The sequence below is a fragment of the Quercus lobata genome, chromosome 11, assembly GCF_001633185.2.
Source record: "Quercus lobata isolate SW786 chromosome 11, ValleyOak3.0 Primary Assembly, whole genome shotgun sequence".
In the NCBI taxonomy this organism is placed as follows: domain Eukaryota; kingdom Viridiplantae; phylum Streptophyta; class Magnoliopsida; order Fagales; family Fagaceae; genus Quercus; species Quercus lobata.
Window position 1 is genome coordinate 25,882,564 of NC_044914.1, and position 20,195 is coordinate 25,902,758.

A 20,195-nucleotide genomic window follows, 5' to 3' on the forward strand; every position below is an offset into this window, starting at 1 on the left:
ATTGACAATCTTGAAATTAATTTTATAATCTATTATCAATTGTGGTTGGCACTCTATTTCAATTGAGATATACATTAAAGTTTGATTGCTTACTTATTTACACATGGTCTCTTTTATGAATATCATATTATTGTTAAGCAACACACACACTAGGAAATATCATAATTTATTTTGAAAAGCCATTTATTTTGGACATAAATTGTTAAAAAAAATAGGTATAAGCATTCATAATTTATGATAATTTGATACTTTGGCTTCACTAGTTTCACACTTGTGAATGTTTCTCACACATGTCTACAATTTTAAATCTATGTTTTTAACTCTATTGTAACCAGATTATCTTGGCATGTACTTTACTATTTGACATTTAAAAATCTTTACTCATTATAGAATGCTCAACCATTTATCTTTCAATTAATTTGCATGCAATTATGTAAATACATCAATTGTTTCCTTAAAACTCACAACAAACAATTAAACCAATATTGTCCTAATTTTACTGTTTATTTTTTTTATCAAAAAAAAAAGTTTTAAAAAAATGGTTTGGATTCGTGTCGGGTCGTGGGTCGGGTTGGGTCACGGGTCAACCCGTTTTTGCTTCGGGTCAAAAAAATCGGGTTTAGTTCGGGTATTTTTCGAGTCGGGTCAGGTTAGAAAATTCTGACGCGTTTTGTCATGTCTAACTATAGTTCAGCAAAAAAAAAAAAAAAAAGATAACACTATAGGTCCGTTTGGATACAACTTATATTAATGAAAGATTCTATTATTTATGGACTTTGTTTTTTCTTTTTTCTTTTTAAAAAAAAGTTTATTTAGAGAGAAATTATTTAAACTTCTCTTATATCTTTGAACGAAAATAACATTCGATTTGAATAATAAATAATATCTGATTTTCAAAATTCACATCCAATAAAAAGATATAGGAGGAATTTGAATGTTTTCTCTCCAAACTAGTTTGGAGAGAAACATTTTTTATTATTATTATATATATTTTTGCATAAATGCTTTTTTAACATTTATTGTGAATTCTTTTTTAAATATGATAATATTGAAATAATTACATTTTACTACCCTAAACTATACCTCAAATTGTACTTTGCGCCTTAAACTATAACTCGTGCTACACTTTGTACCTCGTTGTCAATTATAGTATTATACAATTTATACTATTGTCTTGGATGGAAAACCAAAATTTAGGGTACAAATTTTAATTAAGAGTATAATTTAGGGATTTTTTTGGCATTTAACATGATTTTCGGAACAATTTAGTTGGTTGTAGAATTTGTGAAACTATTTTGTAAGCTATCATCTTGAGGTTTTGAAACTAGAGTTCAATGAAGGAACTTGAGTCTTAGAGTCTTGAGTTCCGAGCAGTGACAATTTGATGTGGAAGTCGAGTTCATATATATTACATGTTACATATTATTATAAGAAGTTAGGAAATCTAAATGATTAAGATTAAATTTAGTGAATTCACTAATATTTAATTTTTTAGGGATTTTTGTGTCAAATTTTTTCAAAGCAACTAAACATAAGTTTTGATCCTCAAAAAAAAAAAAAAAAAAAAAACCATAAGAAAGAATGTCATATCATAAATCAATTATTACTATTCCTAGTAAATCAGTAAATATAAATAATTAATGCAATTCATATATGTTGTGCATAAATTATTTATAGGGTCAGTTAATAATTATTAATATTAATTAACGAGTAATGCTACAAACACAAACTAATTTACAACATTTTTACAAACTACTGATGTTGTTTTAGTAATTTTCAAATAATTATTAGTAAATATAAATGTGATGTTAATAGTGAATCCATATTAGAACTAATAAGAATTTGCCACATTAATAGTTTGTAAAAATGTTGTAAAATAGTCTGTAACTGTAACATTACTCTTAACTGATTTATCTAAAACTTATAAACTAATCATATAAATTCAGTATATATAAATAATTAATGCAGAACTATAGATATTTAATATATGCATTTGCTTCATTGGCTAATTCATTTTTATGTATATATATTGATGATTTTTATCAAACTTTAAATCTTATGTAAACTTTGTACTGATCTCCAGCTTAAACCTGACGAACAGACTGGCCTCCTTTGTTACAAGGGGCATAAAATCCATTCTAATTCTAAACACAGTTTCAAAGCAACACCTCTAAAAATGGCGCTAATAAACAGGATACAACTTCTATAATAATAATAACAATAAAATTTATAACAACAGTATATCTGGAACACTGGAACATAACATTATATGAAGCAAATCCCTGATACATCCAAACATGCCATGGGAGTGCTCACCTGTGGTACACACAAAGATGTAAAGGCTACATGTGTTCTGGGTGATCTTAAAAAATATATTTACACAGTGATTAAAGATTCACATTAATAATACTATTCAAAAAAAAAAAATGTGTGCATTATATACATATACATTGCCTTTTATGTCCATTATAACCTCTAAGAACTTGGCATTAGCAGGGATGCACCACTGCTGCCCGGTAAATCCTTCCACTGTTGAGTCACCATCTTAACCTGGGTATAAAACTGAATTCCAGCCTTGCCTGCAATTCAGTCTCATGACAAATTCAAACTATCCGATACTCTACATGATTGCTTCTAAAAAAGGTGGAAAGAAGTAAATGTTACCATCAAAATTGAGATCACCGGCAAAGGATGGCTTGCAGCTAGTAAATGAGGAAAAAGGCAGCGGAACAGAGATGGGAACATTTATGCCAACCTGAGTCAAACCAAGTTCATGTGACAAAAGCAAAAAATATGACAACTAACTTAAAGAAGAAATAAATTAATACTTCATAAAAAAACTACCAGCGTATAACAAATATTAGGGAATTTCATCAACTAATGCAGTGAGCATTACAAACAAAACATGCAGGCCAAATTTGTGGAGATAACTACTGTCCTAAAACTCCACCCATTGAAAGCACTTCAGATTTTTTAAAGGAGTGGGCATAGGGCAGTGCAAGACAATGGACCAAACAAGAAACACATGTAGTTTATCCAAATTTAGGCTTTTAATATTTTCCCTATCCTTTTGCCTGGTAACATGCTGCAAAAAGACGTCTACCTGCCCAACTTCAATCTCAGTTTGAAATTTCCTTGCAGCAACACCAGATGTGGTAAAGATAGAAGCTCCATTGCTGTACCTGTAAGAGGGAAACTCATGGGTATAAGAATATTACAGGTTTAAAGGATTCTCTTCCTACAAAGAGGGCCAAGAGAAGCTAAATTTGAGGATACTTATGTCTGTTAATAATGTTAATGGCCTCCTCAATGCTGTCTGCCTGGGCACAAAGAAAAATGTATCTTAACATCTTTAAACAGGTAAGCAACAACTCTAACTGAAGAAACATGAAGGAGAGATGAGCAGCATTGTAGCAACCTGCATACAAAGAAGAACCGGACCAAAAACTTCCTCCTGCAGAATCCCAGACAAAGTGTCATTTAACTTCATGTTCGGACAGAGGCAGAGAGGAGGGGAGAGGGAAGGGTGGCCAGAATAATACTAAAATTAACATATTATGGCCACCTTTCCCCTCTCCGCTCCTCTCCCTTTGTTTCAAACATACTCTAAGTCTACAATTAGGTTCATGTCTCTACTCCACTACAATGCATGATTGCTTCTAGAACACTGTAAGAGATACCTTGTAACACTCCATATTTGTTGTGACATTGGATAAGATGGTAGGACCAACGAAACTGCCATGTTCATATTCAGGAACCTTTTTGTCATCCAAAAATCAACACCATATATTAGGTCCAGACGCTTATCAAACCACAAAGAAAACTGCAGCTATAAACAAGCTTCTTAAACTCATACCACAATCCAATAATAGATAGATTGATTACTGCCAAGTGTTTAGGGAAAAAACTTTGCAATATATTCTTGATTGTTGGTGATTTATGGAACAAAAATAATAGCAGTATGGCCTTAACAAAGGGAGCTACACAGAAAGAATACTGGTTTCAACCTGTTATAAGGACTCATAATACATTGTTGTGTCCTAACTCCTTAATATGGAATGTATCTAATTTTTTTTTTTTTTTGGTTGATAAATTCTGTCTTAACAAGTGAAAGCATAAATGAATTGTAAGTCATCCATGCCATGTCATGATGGACAATTTTACAGCCATTGGAAGTGAAGGGCTCTAGATATGAACCCCTCCAAAGGAATTAACCTTCCTCACCAAAAGGCGTAATTCTATCCTACTTAAAAATATTAGGATAAATACAAAGTTGATGATTCATTATGTCATCAAAACAAGTCACATGACTTTTAAATAGGTCATGTGACTATAAGTACATGTGGATACTACCTGCCAAAAAAAAAAGGACATGTGGATGATCATTTGAACCACCATGTAATGGATTAAAAGAAAGTTCCTCCAAGTTAGTTTGGAAGAAATCTTTGTTCTTAGGATAAATTACGGCAACCTCCTTTGAGGTTTTGGGAAATATGAAAGACTTGCCTCCTCATTTTGAAAATGTCACTCCACCCCCCAAAGTAATCATCAGCTTACATCATTAACAAAATAAATTAAAAAATATATTTAAGAAAAAATGTCTGAAGACTTTTTTTATGCCTTTAGTTAGTCCTGAGTTCTCATAAGCCCATTTGTATATAAAATTATAAATGAAAGAATCTTCCCAGAACACCAGAAGATATCCTTGAAGCATGAAGCAAGATTACTTTTTCTGGTTGTTTCTTCCTCTCACTTCCTATCTCTGCTTCTCCCTTTATTTATGTACCTTTTCCCCTCTTTTGATCTATCTTTCATCCTCCTTCAAGCTCTGACTCAAATAGCTCTCTTGAGCTATTTATCTCTTGTAATGACCGATTAATTAGACACATGGTGACTTTAAAAAATAAAAAATAATTATAACTTAACCATCTAATTATCCAACTCATCTAATTGCAAAAAAGGACTGCTTAGTTTGTTCACTCCTTTGGTTAGTCTATAAGGGAATCTATTTTGAAAACAGTAAATTTTGTTATTGTAAGTAATGACAATAGAGTGAAATAGTACATCTGTTATATGAATCACAAACCTCAAAGGGTGGAGTGTCAAATTTGAAATTGGGGGAATCTATTTGCAAAAAAGGACTGCTTAGTTTGTTCACTCCTTTGGTTAGTCTATAAGGGAATCTATTTCAAAAACAGTAAATTTTGTTATTGTAAGTAATGACAATAGAGTGAAATAGTACATCTGTTATATGAATCACAAACCTCAATGGGTGGAGTGTCAAATTTGAAATTGGGGGGGACATCCCTAACATTTCTCAAAACCTCTAGGGCAGTTGCTGTAATTTACCCAAAATATTAATATTGTGTTTGAATTGAAAAATAATGACTCTTTGCTTCCATTTCTCTTGCATATGTTTTACAACCAGACATTCGTGCTTGTCTGCAATCCTTACACATTTCACATATTCAGATCTCTTTGGAAAAATCTTCATTAAAATTTCAAAATTGAGTTCTGACTAAATAACTGGGCATGCCAGGTTGAAGAAGGTTTAATTATAGAATCCAAGTGCTTCAGTCACCCCTACATACCAGGTTCTACATGATAGAATTTAGTTCCAGACAATCAGACTTAAAGAGAATATCCTTGCCAGCCCTCACTTAAAATTTTCTGCTGCATCCTTTATCCTTTCTAAAGAACAATTAATAGAACATAATACATAGAGGCACCAAGACATCCAAAAACAAAAACAAACTATCCTAATTGAAAGATTAAATTGGTAGAACATAAGACAATACCACAATGTTTCTTCCATCAAGGACTAGATTTGCACCAGTATCAACACCTGTTTGGATCAATTTGCATATTTGTTCCTTTACCTGTCAACAATTAAAATATGAAAATATAAATAAGACACATTTAAATGTAGAATGAGAAATGCTCAAAGTGCTTCCACTTCTGCATCCAAAATAACAAATGCATAGTGATTAAACTTATGCCTCATGCAAAGCACACAATGTCATGAAAATTTATGATTATTGAATTATAAGAGAAAATTACTGCCACATCAACAACTCTCTTTATGATTTTAATGCTGCTAAATTGGTCAATGGTTAATAATATGCATCCACCTGCTTGCTAATCACTGGGCCAAGGTCTGAATCTGGTTCTGTTCCAGCATTTACTTTAATTGCTTTGGCATGCTCCACTAGTTTATCTTCCCTGGAAAATAATGAAGTCTTCTTACAACAAACCAATTACACCATGCCGTATGATCTCTATCAACTAACTGAATCCAAGAAGCACCATAATCAAATCAATCTAAACATATGTAAGAAACTTATAAATAAATTTTATTTCTAAAAAAAAAAAAAAACATATGTTAGAAACATAAATTTACTTTTACCTTTTTCATTTAGGTGCACAATATACATTAACCATAGGCCTACTAAAGAGGGGCTATAACCTATGCCGGGGGTCTAAAACTAGAGAGACTTTTACCACATAAGCTAGACAGCACAGGATGTTGAGTAGGCTTTAATTACTTGTTATCCAAGAAAGGGCATTTGGAAGGTAAAGTAGCATAAGAAAGTGGCTTTCTTTGTGTCAATAGCTGCCATTGGGAAGAATCTCACTATTGATAAATTGAAAACTTGGGGGAAGATCAATGTAAATTAGTGCTAGATGTGTACAAACAGTTAATTGGTGGATCATGTATAGTCCTTGTTCTTTTTCCAGGGAGATGTGGTCTCTAGTTTTGTCTTTGTTTTGTCTTTGTTTAGCTTTACATGGTTTATGCCTCAGACAGCTCTGGAATTTTTTTTGATAGGTAAGAAAAAGTATATTAAAAAAACTGCCAGATGCAAAATAGCACCAGCAAGTCCAAAGTACAAAAACGATAAAAAAGCAAAAACATAAAAAGCATTAATTACAAAGAAGAAGAGAGCTAAGGAATAAAGGAATAGAGTCATTAGATGTGAGTCCCCAAGCCCTAACCCAATCAAAAAGGGAACCAGAAAAGAGAGCAAGCAGTTGGTCCTCAGACAGCTCTGGAATTGTAGGTTTGTTTCTGCAAAGGGTCCTTCAGTCAGTATAGGAGTAGTGGAATGAAAGACAACCCCTTAATGCCTCATGGGTATTTTTAGAGAGAGGCAGATTGAGACTAGAACATCCAACTGAGTTGAACTTTTCCTGCCTAAACAAAATTCTTTATTCTTGAGACTACTTTGTGAGTGGACATGGATTTCTTTTCATTCATTGTGTGTGTGTGTGTGTGTGTGTGTGTGTGTGTGTGAGAGAGAGAGAGAGAGAGAGAGAGGGAGAGAGAGAGCAAGAGAAATAATAAAATGTTTGACAGGGTCGAGCTTTCCTTGCCTAAACAGAAGTTTTGACTCTTTTTTGATAAGTTTATGAGTCAAAAGGGATTTCTAAACATCGCCAAGAGTCTTGTGGCTCAATGGCACTGGCTGCTCTCTCCAATGAGGAGAACCTGGGTTCAAATCCTTCCTCCCCCACTTGTTGTTAGCAAAAAAGAAATTTTCACTCCTTGTGGGACTTTTTAGAGACCTGCAATTTTAGATCTTGATTTTTTGGTGTCTCTCATGTATACTACCCAATACCCATGAACTTTGTAATGCCCCTCAAACTATTTTCAATAAAACTACTATTACATATTAAAATTATTCAAATAATAAATAGAGATCCTCATTGTGGATTCCTTAAATGCAATAGGATGTGATATGATTAGTCACAATAGAGTGAAACACCTTCCTAAGAAAGAGAGATACACATTGCTCAAAGTTAAAAATTTTGGATTCAAAAAATACGAACTCAAAAAACACACAGATAAGCAAGGGAGCAAAGCAGAATACCATGGATTTAAGCCTCCAACAAAAACAACTGTGCTAAGTGCCATGCACTTTTGTCCTGCAGCACCAAAACCAGCAGCAACTAGTGCATTTAAAGTAGCATCCATGCTTGCATCAGGCATGACAACTGCATGATTTTTTGCTCCAACATTGGACTGAAGACAACAGTCAGCCAGCCAATTTTCATTGGCTTCAACTACTGCATTAATAAAACAGCAACCACAAAGCTCGAGAAACTGCAGGCTTATTACCAAAGCATATGCATGAATAGTAGTACCTGGATACGCTTCCCTTTTGCTGATGCTCTTGCATATACGTAAGTGCCCGCCTTTGAACAATACATAAATAACTGATCAACAATCTGAAGTAAAAGACCTATGGTATGACCAACAACAATGTCAAGAATCTAGATTACCAGCCTAAAACAACCATGTTGCTCATTGTCAGATATGCATAAAACAAATGACATACTGTTTTATCAAAGAAGAAAAAACAAAAAAACTCCAAATAGAGGTAACAAATTGCAACGTGTATCATTGTCAACACTAAGGAATAACTTACCACATTTGGACCAACAAATGAGATAGCTTTAATATCATCATCATCACAAATAGCATTAACAATTTCCTGTCCCAAGTCAATGTGAAGAAAGTGAAAAGCTAAAAGATGATAGAAAAAGAAGAAAAAAAAATCCATTTGTGATAAGGCAGATAGCATCATAAAAGCATCAAAATCAAACAATTTTGCTTGAGCACGAAGATAAAACCATGTTCATCATAAGGCATAGCAGACCAAACAGAAGTAGACAATTTTGTAACATATTCAATTGGAAAAACTGATGGCTTTAATGTAAAGATCAATTACATATACCCATACTCAAGGAAGGTATTAATGGAGTGAACAAAATCTGATAAACAAACAATTATTAGAAGCCTTACATTGCTGCCATGAACTATATTTAAGACACCATTAGGCAAACCAGCCTCTACAGCCAACTCTGCAAGCATTACAGCAGCCCCTGGAAAAGTATACACACACACACACAAGGTTATTAAGCACAGATGGGTGCATACTAATGTCATTTGCTTGCACAACGAATGAGCCAGTAAGTCCAATTCTTAAGAATAAAAGCATTAGAATCGAATGCTTTCTAGACTGCTTGTAGCTTTGTCTATGTACATGTACCATTTACTCGGGTAGCTTTACTTTCATTTTTTACAATGACTATTTACGTACCAAGATAAAAGCATTAGAATCTCAAAAGACCTCTATTTTCTGGTCATTGGAAGCACAAAATATTTTCCTAATGGGAAAGGAAATTTATAAGAAATGAAGAAATTACAAAAATAGAAACTGACAATTTACCTACCACAGCAAAATTAAAAGTTACATACATACATACATACATTCATATTATAAATGCTGAGCACTCCACATGTTTGATGAAATGTAATCAACACAATTTCAATTCACATAGACTGAAATTTATCTTTGGACTTCCTATTGGTTACAGGTATTAGGTATCAGGTTTTCACTTTCCTTTCGGTCTTTAATTGGATGCCTCTTGTGTGGATGTTAAGAAAAATCCATAACATACAGTGAATTCAGGAAAAATTTAAAACAACATACTTCAAATTCCCTTTTGACAAATAAGATGTCATATTAAGGGACATAATATATCCTTTTCAATGTCTAGTGCATGAAAGGATTGGAGTTTGGATATGATTTCCTTTTTCTTTTTTTCAACCTCCTTGCCTCTTCCCTTTTTTAAATAATAGGAACTCTAAGAATAATGGGGAGAAGAGGACCCTATCCTTTCAGGATTGACCAACACCACCCATCTACTTTACCTACCACTGCCACATGTTAATATCAAAATTTAGACCTATCTCCATCACTACCAATTTAAACCCATAGATCATCTCCCCCAACAGCACTATTGCTTCCCTCATAACCACCATCACCCACAACCAAACAAATCAATTTAAATGCCATGCTGTCAAGCCCTCACCTCCGCTGCTCCAAATCTAGCTCAGTTTCACCACTAGTCCATCCACACACCATTCCTGGCCAACTACAAAAAAAGATCAGTGGTAGAAGGCAAGATCAATGGCAAGATCCCCAACAGTGAAGTCACTGTGGTAGAAGGCAAGATCAAAGTTCAAGATCCATGGCATTACTTATCCCTTCTCTCTATTGGGATGTTCAGCAAAGTATAACTTCCGTCCCGTTGTTTTATATGATTTTTTTTTTTGAGATAAGTAACAGAATTTGTTTTATATGATTTTTATAATATATAGGAAGTGCAAGGCTACATATGTCCAATATTTGGTTCACACCAACACCACAAAATGGATAATTTATAAACTATCAGCCCTCTTATCCCAAGCACCAAACACATCACGAAGTGATCCTCCTCAAGATAGGTGTTTTTTTACATGTGGCCATTTGAGACCAAAGAAGAGAGTTATTAATCCCTTGTACTCTACTATTTAGTGCATCATAGTAATGAGGAGCAAAAGTTCTATGATCTCATATATTACAATACTAGGAAGGATTTGACAATCACCTGGATCCTTCTCTGATGGCTTCAGAATGAATGTATTGCCACACGTGACTGCCAAAGGAAACATCTGCACAAGAAAAAAAAGGTAGGGGGAGATTCCAATTGGTCCATTGAAACCCATGAAAAATTTATTGAACCTTTCTTTAGTTCTTCATCTTTTTTGGAGGGGGAAGGGGGATAATTGATGAAAGTATTAATGGGAACATATCCCAAGTACACAATATGCATGTGGAAACAACCCCAAAAACAAATAAAATGAAGAACTACAGCTTAAGACTTGAAATTGAGAACATCTATAAATGAGAGAAAACAATCCATGGAATACCTCATAATCCAAATAAAGTTTGAAATGCAATAAAAATACTAAAAATTAACTATGATGCAGAATGATGGCCATATTGAATTAGTAATAAGTAATAACATTCTTAACTCCATCTTGATGACAAATTTATTGCAATTCTTTGAAGGGGTAATTAGATTAAAAAATAAAAAAATAAAAAATACCTGACCTTGATTTCAAATAAATCCATGAAGTTGCAATTACAATTTGTAGTTTCAAAATCAATGCACACTGGACTTTTATTTTATCTAACAATGGCAAGTCTCCTTTATTTTTACTTTATGAGAGTAAGCTATTTTGTGAGCCTTTTAGGTGCCGAAACATTACCTATAATTCATATGGAGGAATTTTGGTATCTTCCTTTTCTTTTAAACATATATATTACAAGATTTTTTTCACTAAAGGAGATTTTTCACAAAAAAGATTGTGAATCAAACTACTCCTAAAGAATTAGGACCTCAAACTCAAAAGATCTAAAAACTCTAAACAAGAATACAAATGGATGCTACCCAAGTTAGTCATCTATTCATACAAACATCACAACATGGACTACTTAATAACATGATTAGGGTCTTTCACACCATTAAACGTTCAACTATTTTGCTCCCACCAAATTCTCCATATTACACATAAAGGAACAGCCTTCCATATCTTTGAACTCCTATGACATTGAAATCTTCTGTGCCAGCAATCCAGTATCACCATTTTCGGCCTAATTGGATACGCCATATAATGCAAACACAAAAGACTAAATATCTTGTGCCACTGAACAAAAAAGAAGGTAATTAACTAACTCCTCACTGTTCTGACACATACACCACAAATCAACAACAAGCACACGTCATCTCTGTATATTATCCACCATTAAAATTTTATCCAATGTTGTTATCCATGCGAGAATCTTTCAAGATACCTTAGACTCCATACGTTCCTCCAAGGGAAGTGAGCCCCTCTAGAACCCCTCAGTATCTCATGGGTTAATAGAGGCCAACTAAAGATTCAACTAAATTTTTTGAAACAACAGGGTAAAAAATTAATGCAATTGAAACTTCAGGATTTGTGAACTGTGAAGGTCCCTCATAGCTGCAGTTGGCGGTGGAGGAAACTTCTGAACTTAAGAGCTTAGCAAGGCCTTTTATAAGGTTTGAAGGGGGTAAGACTCTCATATTTCTCTCTGGCATGATTGGTGGTATCCTTTAGGGATGCTATTGACCATATTTGGACATGGTCACATGGGATGGTATGTGTGCCTAGTGTGATCATTACAGTGATTGGTCTTAGAACTTAGAAGCCATTGATGTCTAATGATTTATTTAATTTCAGAGTATGCTTCCTCAAGTTGGGATTGGAGGGAGGGATAAGCCTATTTAAATTCCAGCTAAATCAAGAGAGTACACAACTGCCGAAACTTGGAATGAAATTAAAGTCAAGTGTTTTTTTTTTTTGATAGGTTAAATTAAAGTCAAGTTTTAGAAGTAAATTGGTGGAAATTGATCTAGTTCTTAGCTGCAACTCCAAGACATGCTTTTACAAATTGATTGACTTTTAGGAATATTGAATACCTGCAACAGGTTACTCAAATGGAGCCACAAAGGTGACCCTCTCCGTATTTATATTGTTCGGGTTGTGTGGAAAGCAGGGACCATCTGTTCTTTAGGTATGGGTTTTCTAAGACAATCTAGGAGGATGTGATGAAGAGTTGTTTGATTAGGAAGCCTGAGGTTGAGTGGTCCAGCTTGGTGGATTGGAATCTACATAATATTATTAATATATATATATATATATATATATTAATAAAGGGGAAAGTCAGAAGGAAATTATATGCAAATTAGTATGTGGGCTGTTGTATACCATGTGTTATTGTCAACACAATGCTAGGACTTGGGAGGTCAAGTGCTGAGTAGTTGCTAAAGGGCAGTTCAGGAAATCTATAAGGAACACGGTGCTATGCTGTTATTGGGGGATTCATCTCTGCACTAAGCAAGTAATAACAACTCCATTTTGTAGCAAAGAGATCCATTTATTTTGTGGGTGTAAAGTACTTAGATTTGTGATGCAGAGGTTTTTTTACTGCATCTGCAGCAGTCACTTTGTGTTTTTGAGTATGTAGGCTGTTTGTAGTCAGGATGTGTTTCTTATCGTTAGTGATTGGTGAAGCTTGAGCATTAAGTTCCACCTAGGTCTCTGGATGATGTACAGCTTTTGCTAAATGATTTGTGAACCTTTGTTTGGTATGAATAATTCCTCAAAAAAAAAAACTTTAGGATTTAATTTGGAACTAACGTCAAACTCTAGGGTTTATTATGTAATTACCCCTTCTCTTTATTGTTTTTTTTGTCAGTGAGACCAATCACAAGTTCAAAGTATATTTCTCCAGCTCTTATGTTATAAGCATAATGCCATTCCTAGGCAGTTGAATAAGCCCTGATTAACTCACAAAAGTCTTTCTTCTCAAAAAAAAAAAACTCACAAAAGTCTTCATGCACCTGACAAAATCCAACAATAAAGAGCACATACCCCCCCCCCCTTTTTTTCTCTTTCTTTTGTTTAAGATATAAAATATTTAAAAATAAAATAAAAAATAAAAAACAAAACAAAACAAAAAAAGAAGAAGAGAGAAAAGCACACTAAAAATAATATTAGATAAATAACTGTCCCAACATGATTTAAACAACAAACTTGTTCTCTAAATGGCAACATGAGTGATATACACAACCGAATTCATAAGCAGAAAAAGAGCACACAGCCTAGACCAAAAACTACAGCGTAGAACCAAAGAGCAAATAAATAGTGAAAACAGAAGTATAGTGAGCTTACCCATAAAGGAATCATAGCCGGAAAGTCAAAGGGGCAAATCCCAGCACAAACACCAAGTGGCTCTCTAATGCTGTAGGTGTCAATACCATTAGATACGTTGGAAACAAATTCCCCCATTTGAAGGGTTGCCAATCCACAAGCATGTTCCACCTCCTCTATGAATGATAATCAAAAACCTTGTAAGAGCATAACCAACACCTATTGAGCTTTTAAAGACCACAAAAAGACTAACCTAGCCCACGTAACACATCACCATGGGCATCCTTTAATGTCTTTCCATGCTCAGCAGTAATATTCATAGCAAGCTTATCCTAGAAAAAAGATTGGTAAGATAAATATTAACTAATAACAGATCAACAAAAAATTCATAACTTGACTTGAGTCAAACAAAGAAGTCCCGATCACTAACAATGTCTCTGCGAATTAGCTCTTGGAACTTGAACATGATGCGCTGACGAGCCGCAATGGGTGTGTTTCTCCACAATGGAAAAGCCCGTTTTGCTGCAAATACTGCGGCTTTGAATTCCTCATTTGTAGTTAAAGGAACTTGAGAAATAACTTGTTGTGTTGCCTATCAATTAGGGAAAAAAGAAGATTTATTGACTTAAAATTGATACAAAAATACTGGAAAATTAGATTTTAAAGGCATATATTACACTTACAGGGTTCAAAACATCAATAGATACAAATGATTGTGAATCGACAAATCTACCTCCAATGAGATTGGGAACCCTCTGATATACATTACAAGAAAAAGAATACAGTAAGAAAAAACCCCAATGAAAAGAAAGGCCAGGGAGGGGGGGGTGGAATAGAGAAAGAAAGAGAGAAGACAGAGCAATTCAGGAGGCATTAACAGAAATAGATTATTTCCATTTTCTTTTTAACGGTTTCCTCTCCTCCAAGTAGTAAGGATAAGACTTCTTGAGCAGAGTAACATCAAAGCTTACCGGAGGGTTGCGCTGCCTCCAAGATGGCTCGGTAACTGCTAGATAATTGTTTCTTACAGCAGACTTCTGAGGTCTCAATGGCTTGAAGTTCCTCACTGCAACATAAGCACGCCATCTTCCACTGTAAGGAAACTGACACACTTTCTTTTTTAAATAAATTTTTGCTATAGGTTGTACATATACTTACTGATTTGCAGAGAATTTCTAAGGGTTTCAACTGAAAAGAGGGCAAAAAATTGATTGTTACTCTCTCAGACTAATCATCTTATAAACAACAGAGTTACAATGTTTACTTAAATAATGCCCTCCGAAGAAACCAAAAGGGAAAAGGGAAAAAAGGTTCCATTTTTAATTCTAACAATTCTGAACTCATATGGCCATAAGCAGTCATTTTTTCTTTTCAGAGTGTTCATCATCGTGAACACGATGATCTTTTATATCAATAAAATTCTTATTACCTATCCAAAAAAATAAAAAAATCAACAGTTAAAGTTTAACCTGAATTCCAAAACCATCCAAAAATTGATGAAGGCAACAATCCTCAATACTATAGACAGCCAGAACTTCCTCATTTGGAAATGAAATTCCCAAGCATAACCAAAGAGTATGAAGAGATTCAGCAATTAAAAAATAGAATCATATAGCCTTTGGGACAGCTCTCTGACCTGGGAATGGCAATTAGTAATTGGCCAACTATGATGATATCTCCTGATGTCGTATAAAGGTACCTAATTATGCTTGTAGTTACCACATTTATTAAAGGAGCTTACCCATGTAGTTATGAGTAATAATTTATATCAAGCCTGCTGTCATTTAATTCATTAGCATCAATTGAACACAAGAAAAGGGGGGAATGGGGGGAAAGAAAAACAAGGCAATAGCGGATCCAACAGCTATTGGCTAACCCTGCAAAGGCTCAGGAACCTATTTTGTCACTTAACCAGCTGACCTCCTGGATAATAAATAATTATAAATTCAATACACATAAGACAAACATAATGAAGCTCCATTCTAGAAATAGGCAAGCGTTAGTCCTGAGATTCATAAGAATATGTAGCAACCATGTCCTTCAGGGACCATATATCAGGCCAAACATTTTTTGATAAGTAAAGAATGTGTTCAAAAAAGCACATAAAGGGGTGCAACCCTAGTACATCAGGATGATGGTGGAAATTATTGTTTAATCATTAACTAGCTGCAGTGAGCATTAAAAAGCACCCATACCTTTTTGAATTATCCTTAGCTGTACTCAGCATCAAGATTATTAAATTTTATCAGAAGAATATGTCAAAACATACTCCAATATATTGAACCTAGGAAATGAGGGTACCACAATGACTGCATTACATGCATTCCCTATGATATCAACAAATTAACCAACCTATCTATTGAAAATATCTGCTAGCTTCACTGGTGGAAAATAACAAGGGCAATACCTAAACCTAAGTTTGAATTCCAATTCCAAAATCTCCACAAGCATGTCAGGGAAGGGAACAAAAAAATTAACACTTAATTTCCATTCAGTAGGACTTATCTAGAGTAAAATGGCTCAAAAGAAAGGAGAGCTTAAGAAAATTTGGTTCTTTAATTGAGGACATGCAACTTCAAACGAAAACCACACCTGTCATGTTTCCTTGTCGGAGCTTAGCTTTAACATTGTACACATGCTTTGGAGTTGATAAAAGATCTGGATTGTTTTGCCTCAGTCTCTTTAGAATTTGGCGAGGTTTCAATCCAGCTTCTGTCATTTCTTTAATTAGCACAATTTCTCTCTCTGTAAAGCGACGAGCAGAGGGATGCTCTGAGATGTCCTTTATGGGTTCATGGTTGTGTGTTCCGTTTTTTATGGTAAGGATCCACAAGCCATCATCCTTCTTGCCCACAGCTTCAAAAGGACAATTTGTAAGCCGAGAACCAGTTTTTCTTCGACGAGTACGTTCAGCAGATGATTCATCAGCTGGTTTCCGCCTGTTACGATAAACACCTCCTCTGTCACAGCCAAGGACAACCACCCTATCCCTCTTAGACTGCTTAATGGTAACCACATATCCCTGGGACACGGCAAAGTCCCCAACATGTTGGATAAGTTCTTCACGATCCACAAATGTTCCAGGTGGAGGTGGAAGCATCTGTGGGAATTCATTCAGTTCTGTGCAGCTTTCAATGTCCATCATCAATAACCGCAAGAGAAAGCCTGCATTATGACTTGATCATCACCTTACATCTAATTTTCTTCATATCGTATACCAAACTTATGAGCACCAAGGCTCCACTTAGCATAAAGAAAAGTAATTTTAGGAATTACCATTAAATATATATGCTGCAAAAAATTTATCACTGGTTGTAACAGCAGATAAGATACTTCATGTCTGGTTGAGAACAAAACCAAAAACCCATTCTTCTATTTGAAATTTTCAGAAGTGAAATACTGTTATCACCTCTCATGTCTATTGAATCTCATATCATTGTAAAACTACTGTCGTAAGGCCCATAACGCATGAATCCAGAAAAAGTTTAACAAAAACACCTCATACAACAGCACTGATATCCTCCTCTGCCAGCATTTCACTTTCAGTTGAAACAAAAGAGGTCATACCCTATAAAGTCCCCTGTCAAAAAAGGGAGTTGATATAGATTATACAAATTTCAAACAATCCAAGATATAAATACGCGTAATGCGCATAGCCACAATTTTTTCCAGTCCTTTTGGAATAAGTATAAACCAACATTTAGTGCCATTACATGCCTTTCAAAAATTTACATCGGACACACAGTGCATGCACACACACACACACAAAAGATACACCAGCACACACACATACACGCACGCACTATCTAGCATTTTTTCTCCCTATTACAGAATCCTCAGAATTTGAAAGCATCACCATGTACTACTTTTGCATGTACCTCTTCTCCTAATCACTAACAATATAGCATCTCATACATATATTACACACAGCAGCAGTTAATTAAGGGATGTGTGTAAATAATATTCATTTGAACAACAAAACTATGAACCATAACTTAGCACGCTACTCTTGTGTGAGAGGTTATAACCATTACCACTTCATCCACTAATAATAGTTTATCTAATTTATTAAAACTACAATATGCTGCCAGATATTAACCTGCTCACTTCCTTTACCAGTCACAAAATTAGAAGTTAAAGTAACCCCTTCATAATGACAATTGATGAATGTCATGATTTCAACTTTCAGACAAGAAGACTCAACTCTCAGGTGTCCAAAATCCAATTTGCTAATTTAAATTTGAAAATGAGGTTATACTACTTCATTCAAAAATAGTGCACAATCAAATGTATTTTCCCCTTATACACAAATTTAAATTAAAAATGTTATGATTAACAGACTTGATGGTTTATATACCAGTGTTTTGGAATACGCTTGATGTCGTACATGAAAGATACATCAGGATTCAATCTAAACTGATAATACAGGTGCTTTTTGCTACAATAGTTAATAATGATTGTCAAACAAAGTTGAAAGAGAAAGTTCAATTTACCCTAAAAGGTAAGGTCCCATTTATTTCCTCCAAGGAAGCTATCTAGCGACAGAAAAGGTGAATTATGGCATTAAACAAGCCTGGAAGAAAACATTTCCTACAAACGAAAAGGACGGAAAGTATTTACCATGTTCATCCAATGTAAAGAGAAGCACTTGTAAATCTGAAGTTTTCACTTTGATGTGATGGGATTAAACAAGATTATTTCCACGCCTACTAAAGCATGTCCTGTAGGCTTACCATCTAAACTAAATGGCAAACCACCTTAATCTTTTCTATAAAATTTAAAAAAAACAAAAAATTATGCAAGAAAACTTCAGGTCTAAGGAGAGAACAGGCCTACATTTATTATTGTCTTACATTTTCACTCTTGACCGCAATAGTCATCATTGATTGTTTTAGCTTACTGTCACATTCTGCAATTTATTCCATGAAAAACTTCCATTTGCCACAAAAATTAGAGCCTAACCCATGTGTGTTTTTTCAATCATAACCAACCAAAAATCTCAGAATCAAGTTTTTAGTTTCATTTCTTTCCTACAATTCCTCAGCCACCAAACATAGGATTAAAAGTAAAACAAAGATAACTAATAAGCCTTAAATTAATCCACCAAAAAAAAAAAAAAAAAAACCCACCAAATTATGATCTTTTCAACCCCAGAAAATAAATTATTGCAGAATTTTAAGTTATATGAGGACCCAATTTAGAGTCATAAGCATCAAAATGCTGGAACAAACATTTCCCACACTTTACTTTACAAAACAAGTATATCAATTTTCTCTTCCATATATTTTCCCACACTTTCTATGAAACCAAACAGGGTGGAGAGAGAGAGAGAGAGAGAAATTCTAACCGGCGACGGCGATCGGCCGGAGTTCGGTTACGTGTAGGTCCGTGAGTGGAGAGTGCAGTGAGAGGTTTGTGAATGGAATTTGCAAATGCAATGCAACTGACTTGTTGAATTCTCAATGGGTGCACAGTCGTTGTTTGGCGTTACATGATAGAGTGGAATTTTAGACCTACGTGGGAATGCGTTAAAAAAGAGTTTTAAGTGATTAAACAAACGTGGTACAGTACTATGTAACAGCTAATGGATAAGCCTTGCAAATGCAATGCACCGGAATGTTTAAAATATGATTTTTTTTTTCTTTTATTATTTTTTTAAAATATGAAATTTGATTATTATTATTAATGAGTATCCGTTAGGTTTGTTTTTGACTATATGGAGCTATCTATAAACTATAATTATAATATTAGGTTTGAATATAGAATAAAATTTAAAAGCAATATATAATAGAATTATGATTTATAAAATAGTGTGATCTTAAGAGCTCTTTGTCAAAATATAATAAGGTCAATCAAGTGGGTTCCAGTTATTTTAACTGGTAAAATCTTTGGAGCGGATGCTATAAGTTGAAATTTTCTTAGTCTGATGATAAAAAACTATCAATCAAGAAAGGATGACATACTTCTAAGTTCTAATACTCTCATTTCTTATAATAAATAACACATTTTGTATTATTATCTTAAACCAGGGGATATTATATGATGGAAATGAGGAGATTACATCCCATAGACGAAGCCAACACTCATGACAAAGTCGTCCTAAATGACGAAGAAACCAGTCATCACTGACGAGGACAAGGAAATCATTCAATGTAGTCAATCGATGACCTGGGCAGTTACAAAACCAACCAGGCAGACTGTTGGGGACCTATTAAAAGCCCCATTATTGGGCAAGAGGCGTTACTAAGAAAGGCATTAACGACCACAACGGCTAGCAGTCAAAGCCACATATATAAAGCCCACACATTGTCAACAGAAGGTACATACACACTCTAAGAAACACCTATTATTGTCTTGCTTATCCATTTCATTTCACAAAATGCTTTTCTGTTCTAACTTTGGCATTGGAGGTGTTGTGGCAGGCACCACACCGGTGACCATCTTAGAGAATACATTCGCGCTGACAGGAGGCCAGTTCCATCTGCCCATCTCAACTGATGAATTCACGTTTTATCAATTTGGCGCTGTCTATAGGGACGACATTTTCAGATTCATATTTGAGAACGTAGTTTCCATCAACCCTCTACATTCAGATGGAACCCAATCCAGATTCTGCAGCCTTGGC

General features: G+C 34.5%; 1 protein-coding gene across 2 annotated transcripts; it reads right to left on the reverse strand.

Moving 5' to 3' along the window:
• Positions 1 to 2,245: 2,245 nt before the first annotated feature.
• On the reverse strand, positions 2,246 to 19,087 carry LOC115967906 (methylmalonate-semialdehyde dehydrogenase [acylating], mitochondrial-like). Of its 2 annotated transcripts, XM_031087062.1 has the most exons (22): positions 18,918 to 19,087; positions 16,847 to 17,150; positions 16,163 to 16,735; positions 14,729 to 14,758; positions 14,542 to 14,636; positions 14,254 to 14,325; positions 14,001 to 14,162; positions 13,824 to 13,902; positions 13,592 to 13,746; positions 10,438 to 10,501; positions 8,807 to 8,886; positions 8,430 to 8,495; positions 8,146 to 8,196; positions 7,872 to 8,023; positions 6,132 to 6,222; positions 5,799 to 5,879; positions 3,681 to 3,758; positions 3,419 to 3,454; positions 3,277 to 3,320; positions 3,104 to 3,182; positions 2,665 to 2,755; positions 2,246 to 2,579 (listed from the first exon to the last, which is right to left on the reverse strand). In XM_031087062.1, exons 3-22 carry the CDS (start codon positions 16,713 to 16,715, stop codon positions 2,476 to 2,478), a joined length of 2,163 nt encoding a protein of 720 aa, XP_030942922.1. In that variant the 5' UTR covers positions 16,716 to 16,735; positions 16,847 to 17,150; positions 18,918 to 19,087; the 3' UTR covers positions 2,246 to 2,475. The 2 variants fall into 2 exon arrangements, with proteins under 2 accessions (XP_030942922.1, XP_030942923.1); XM_031087063.1 differs by lacking the exon at positions 14,729 to 14,758.
• Between the last annotated feature and the right edge of the window lie 1,108 nt (positions 19,088 to 20,195).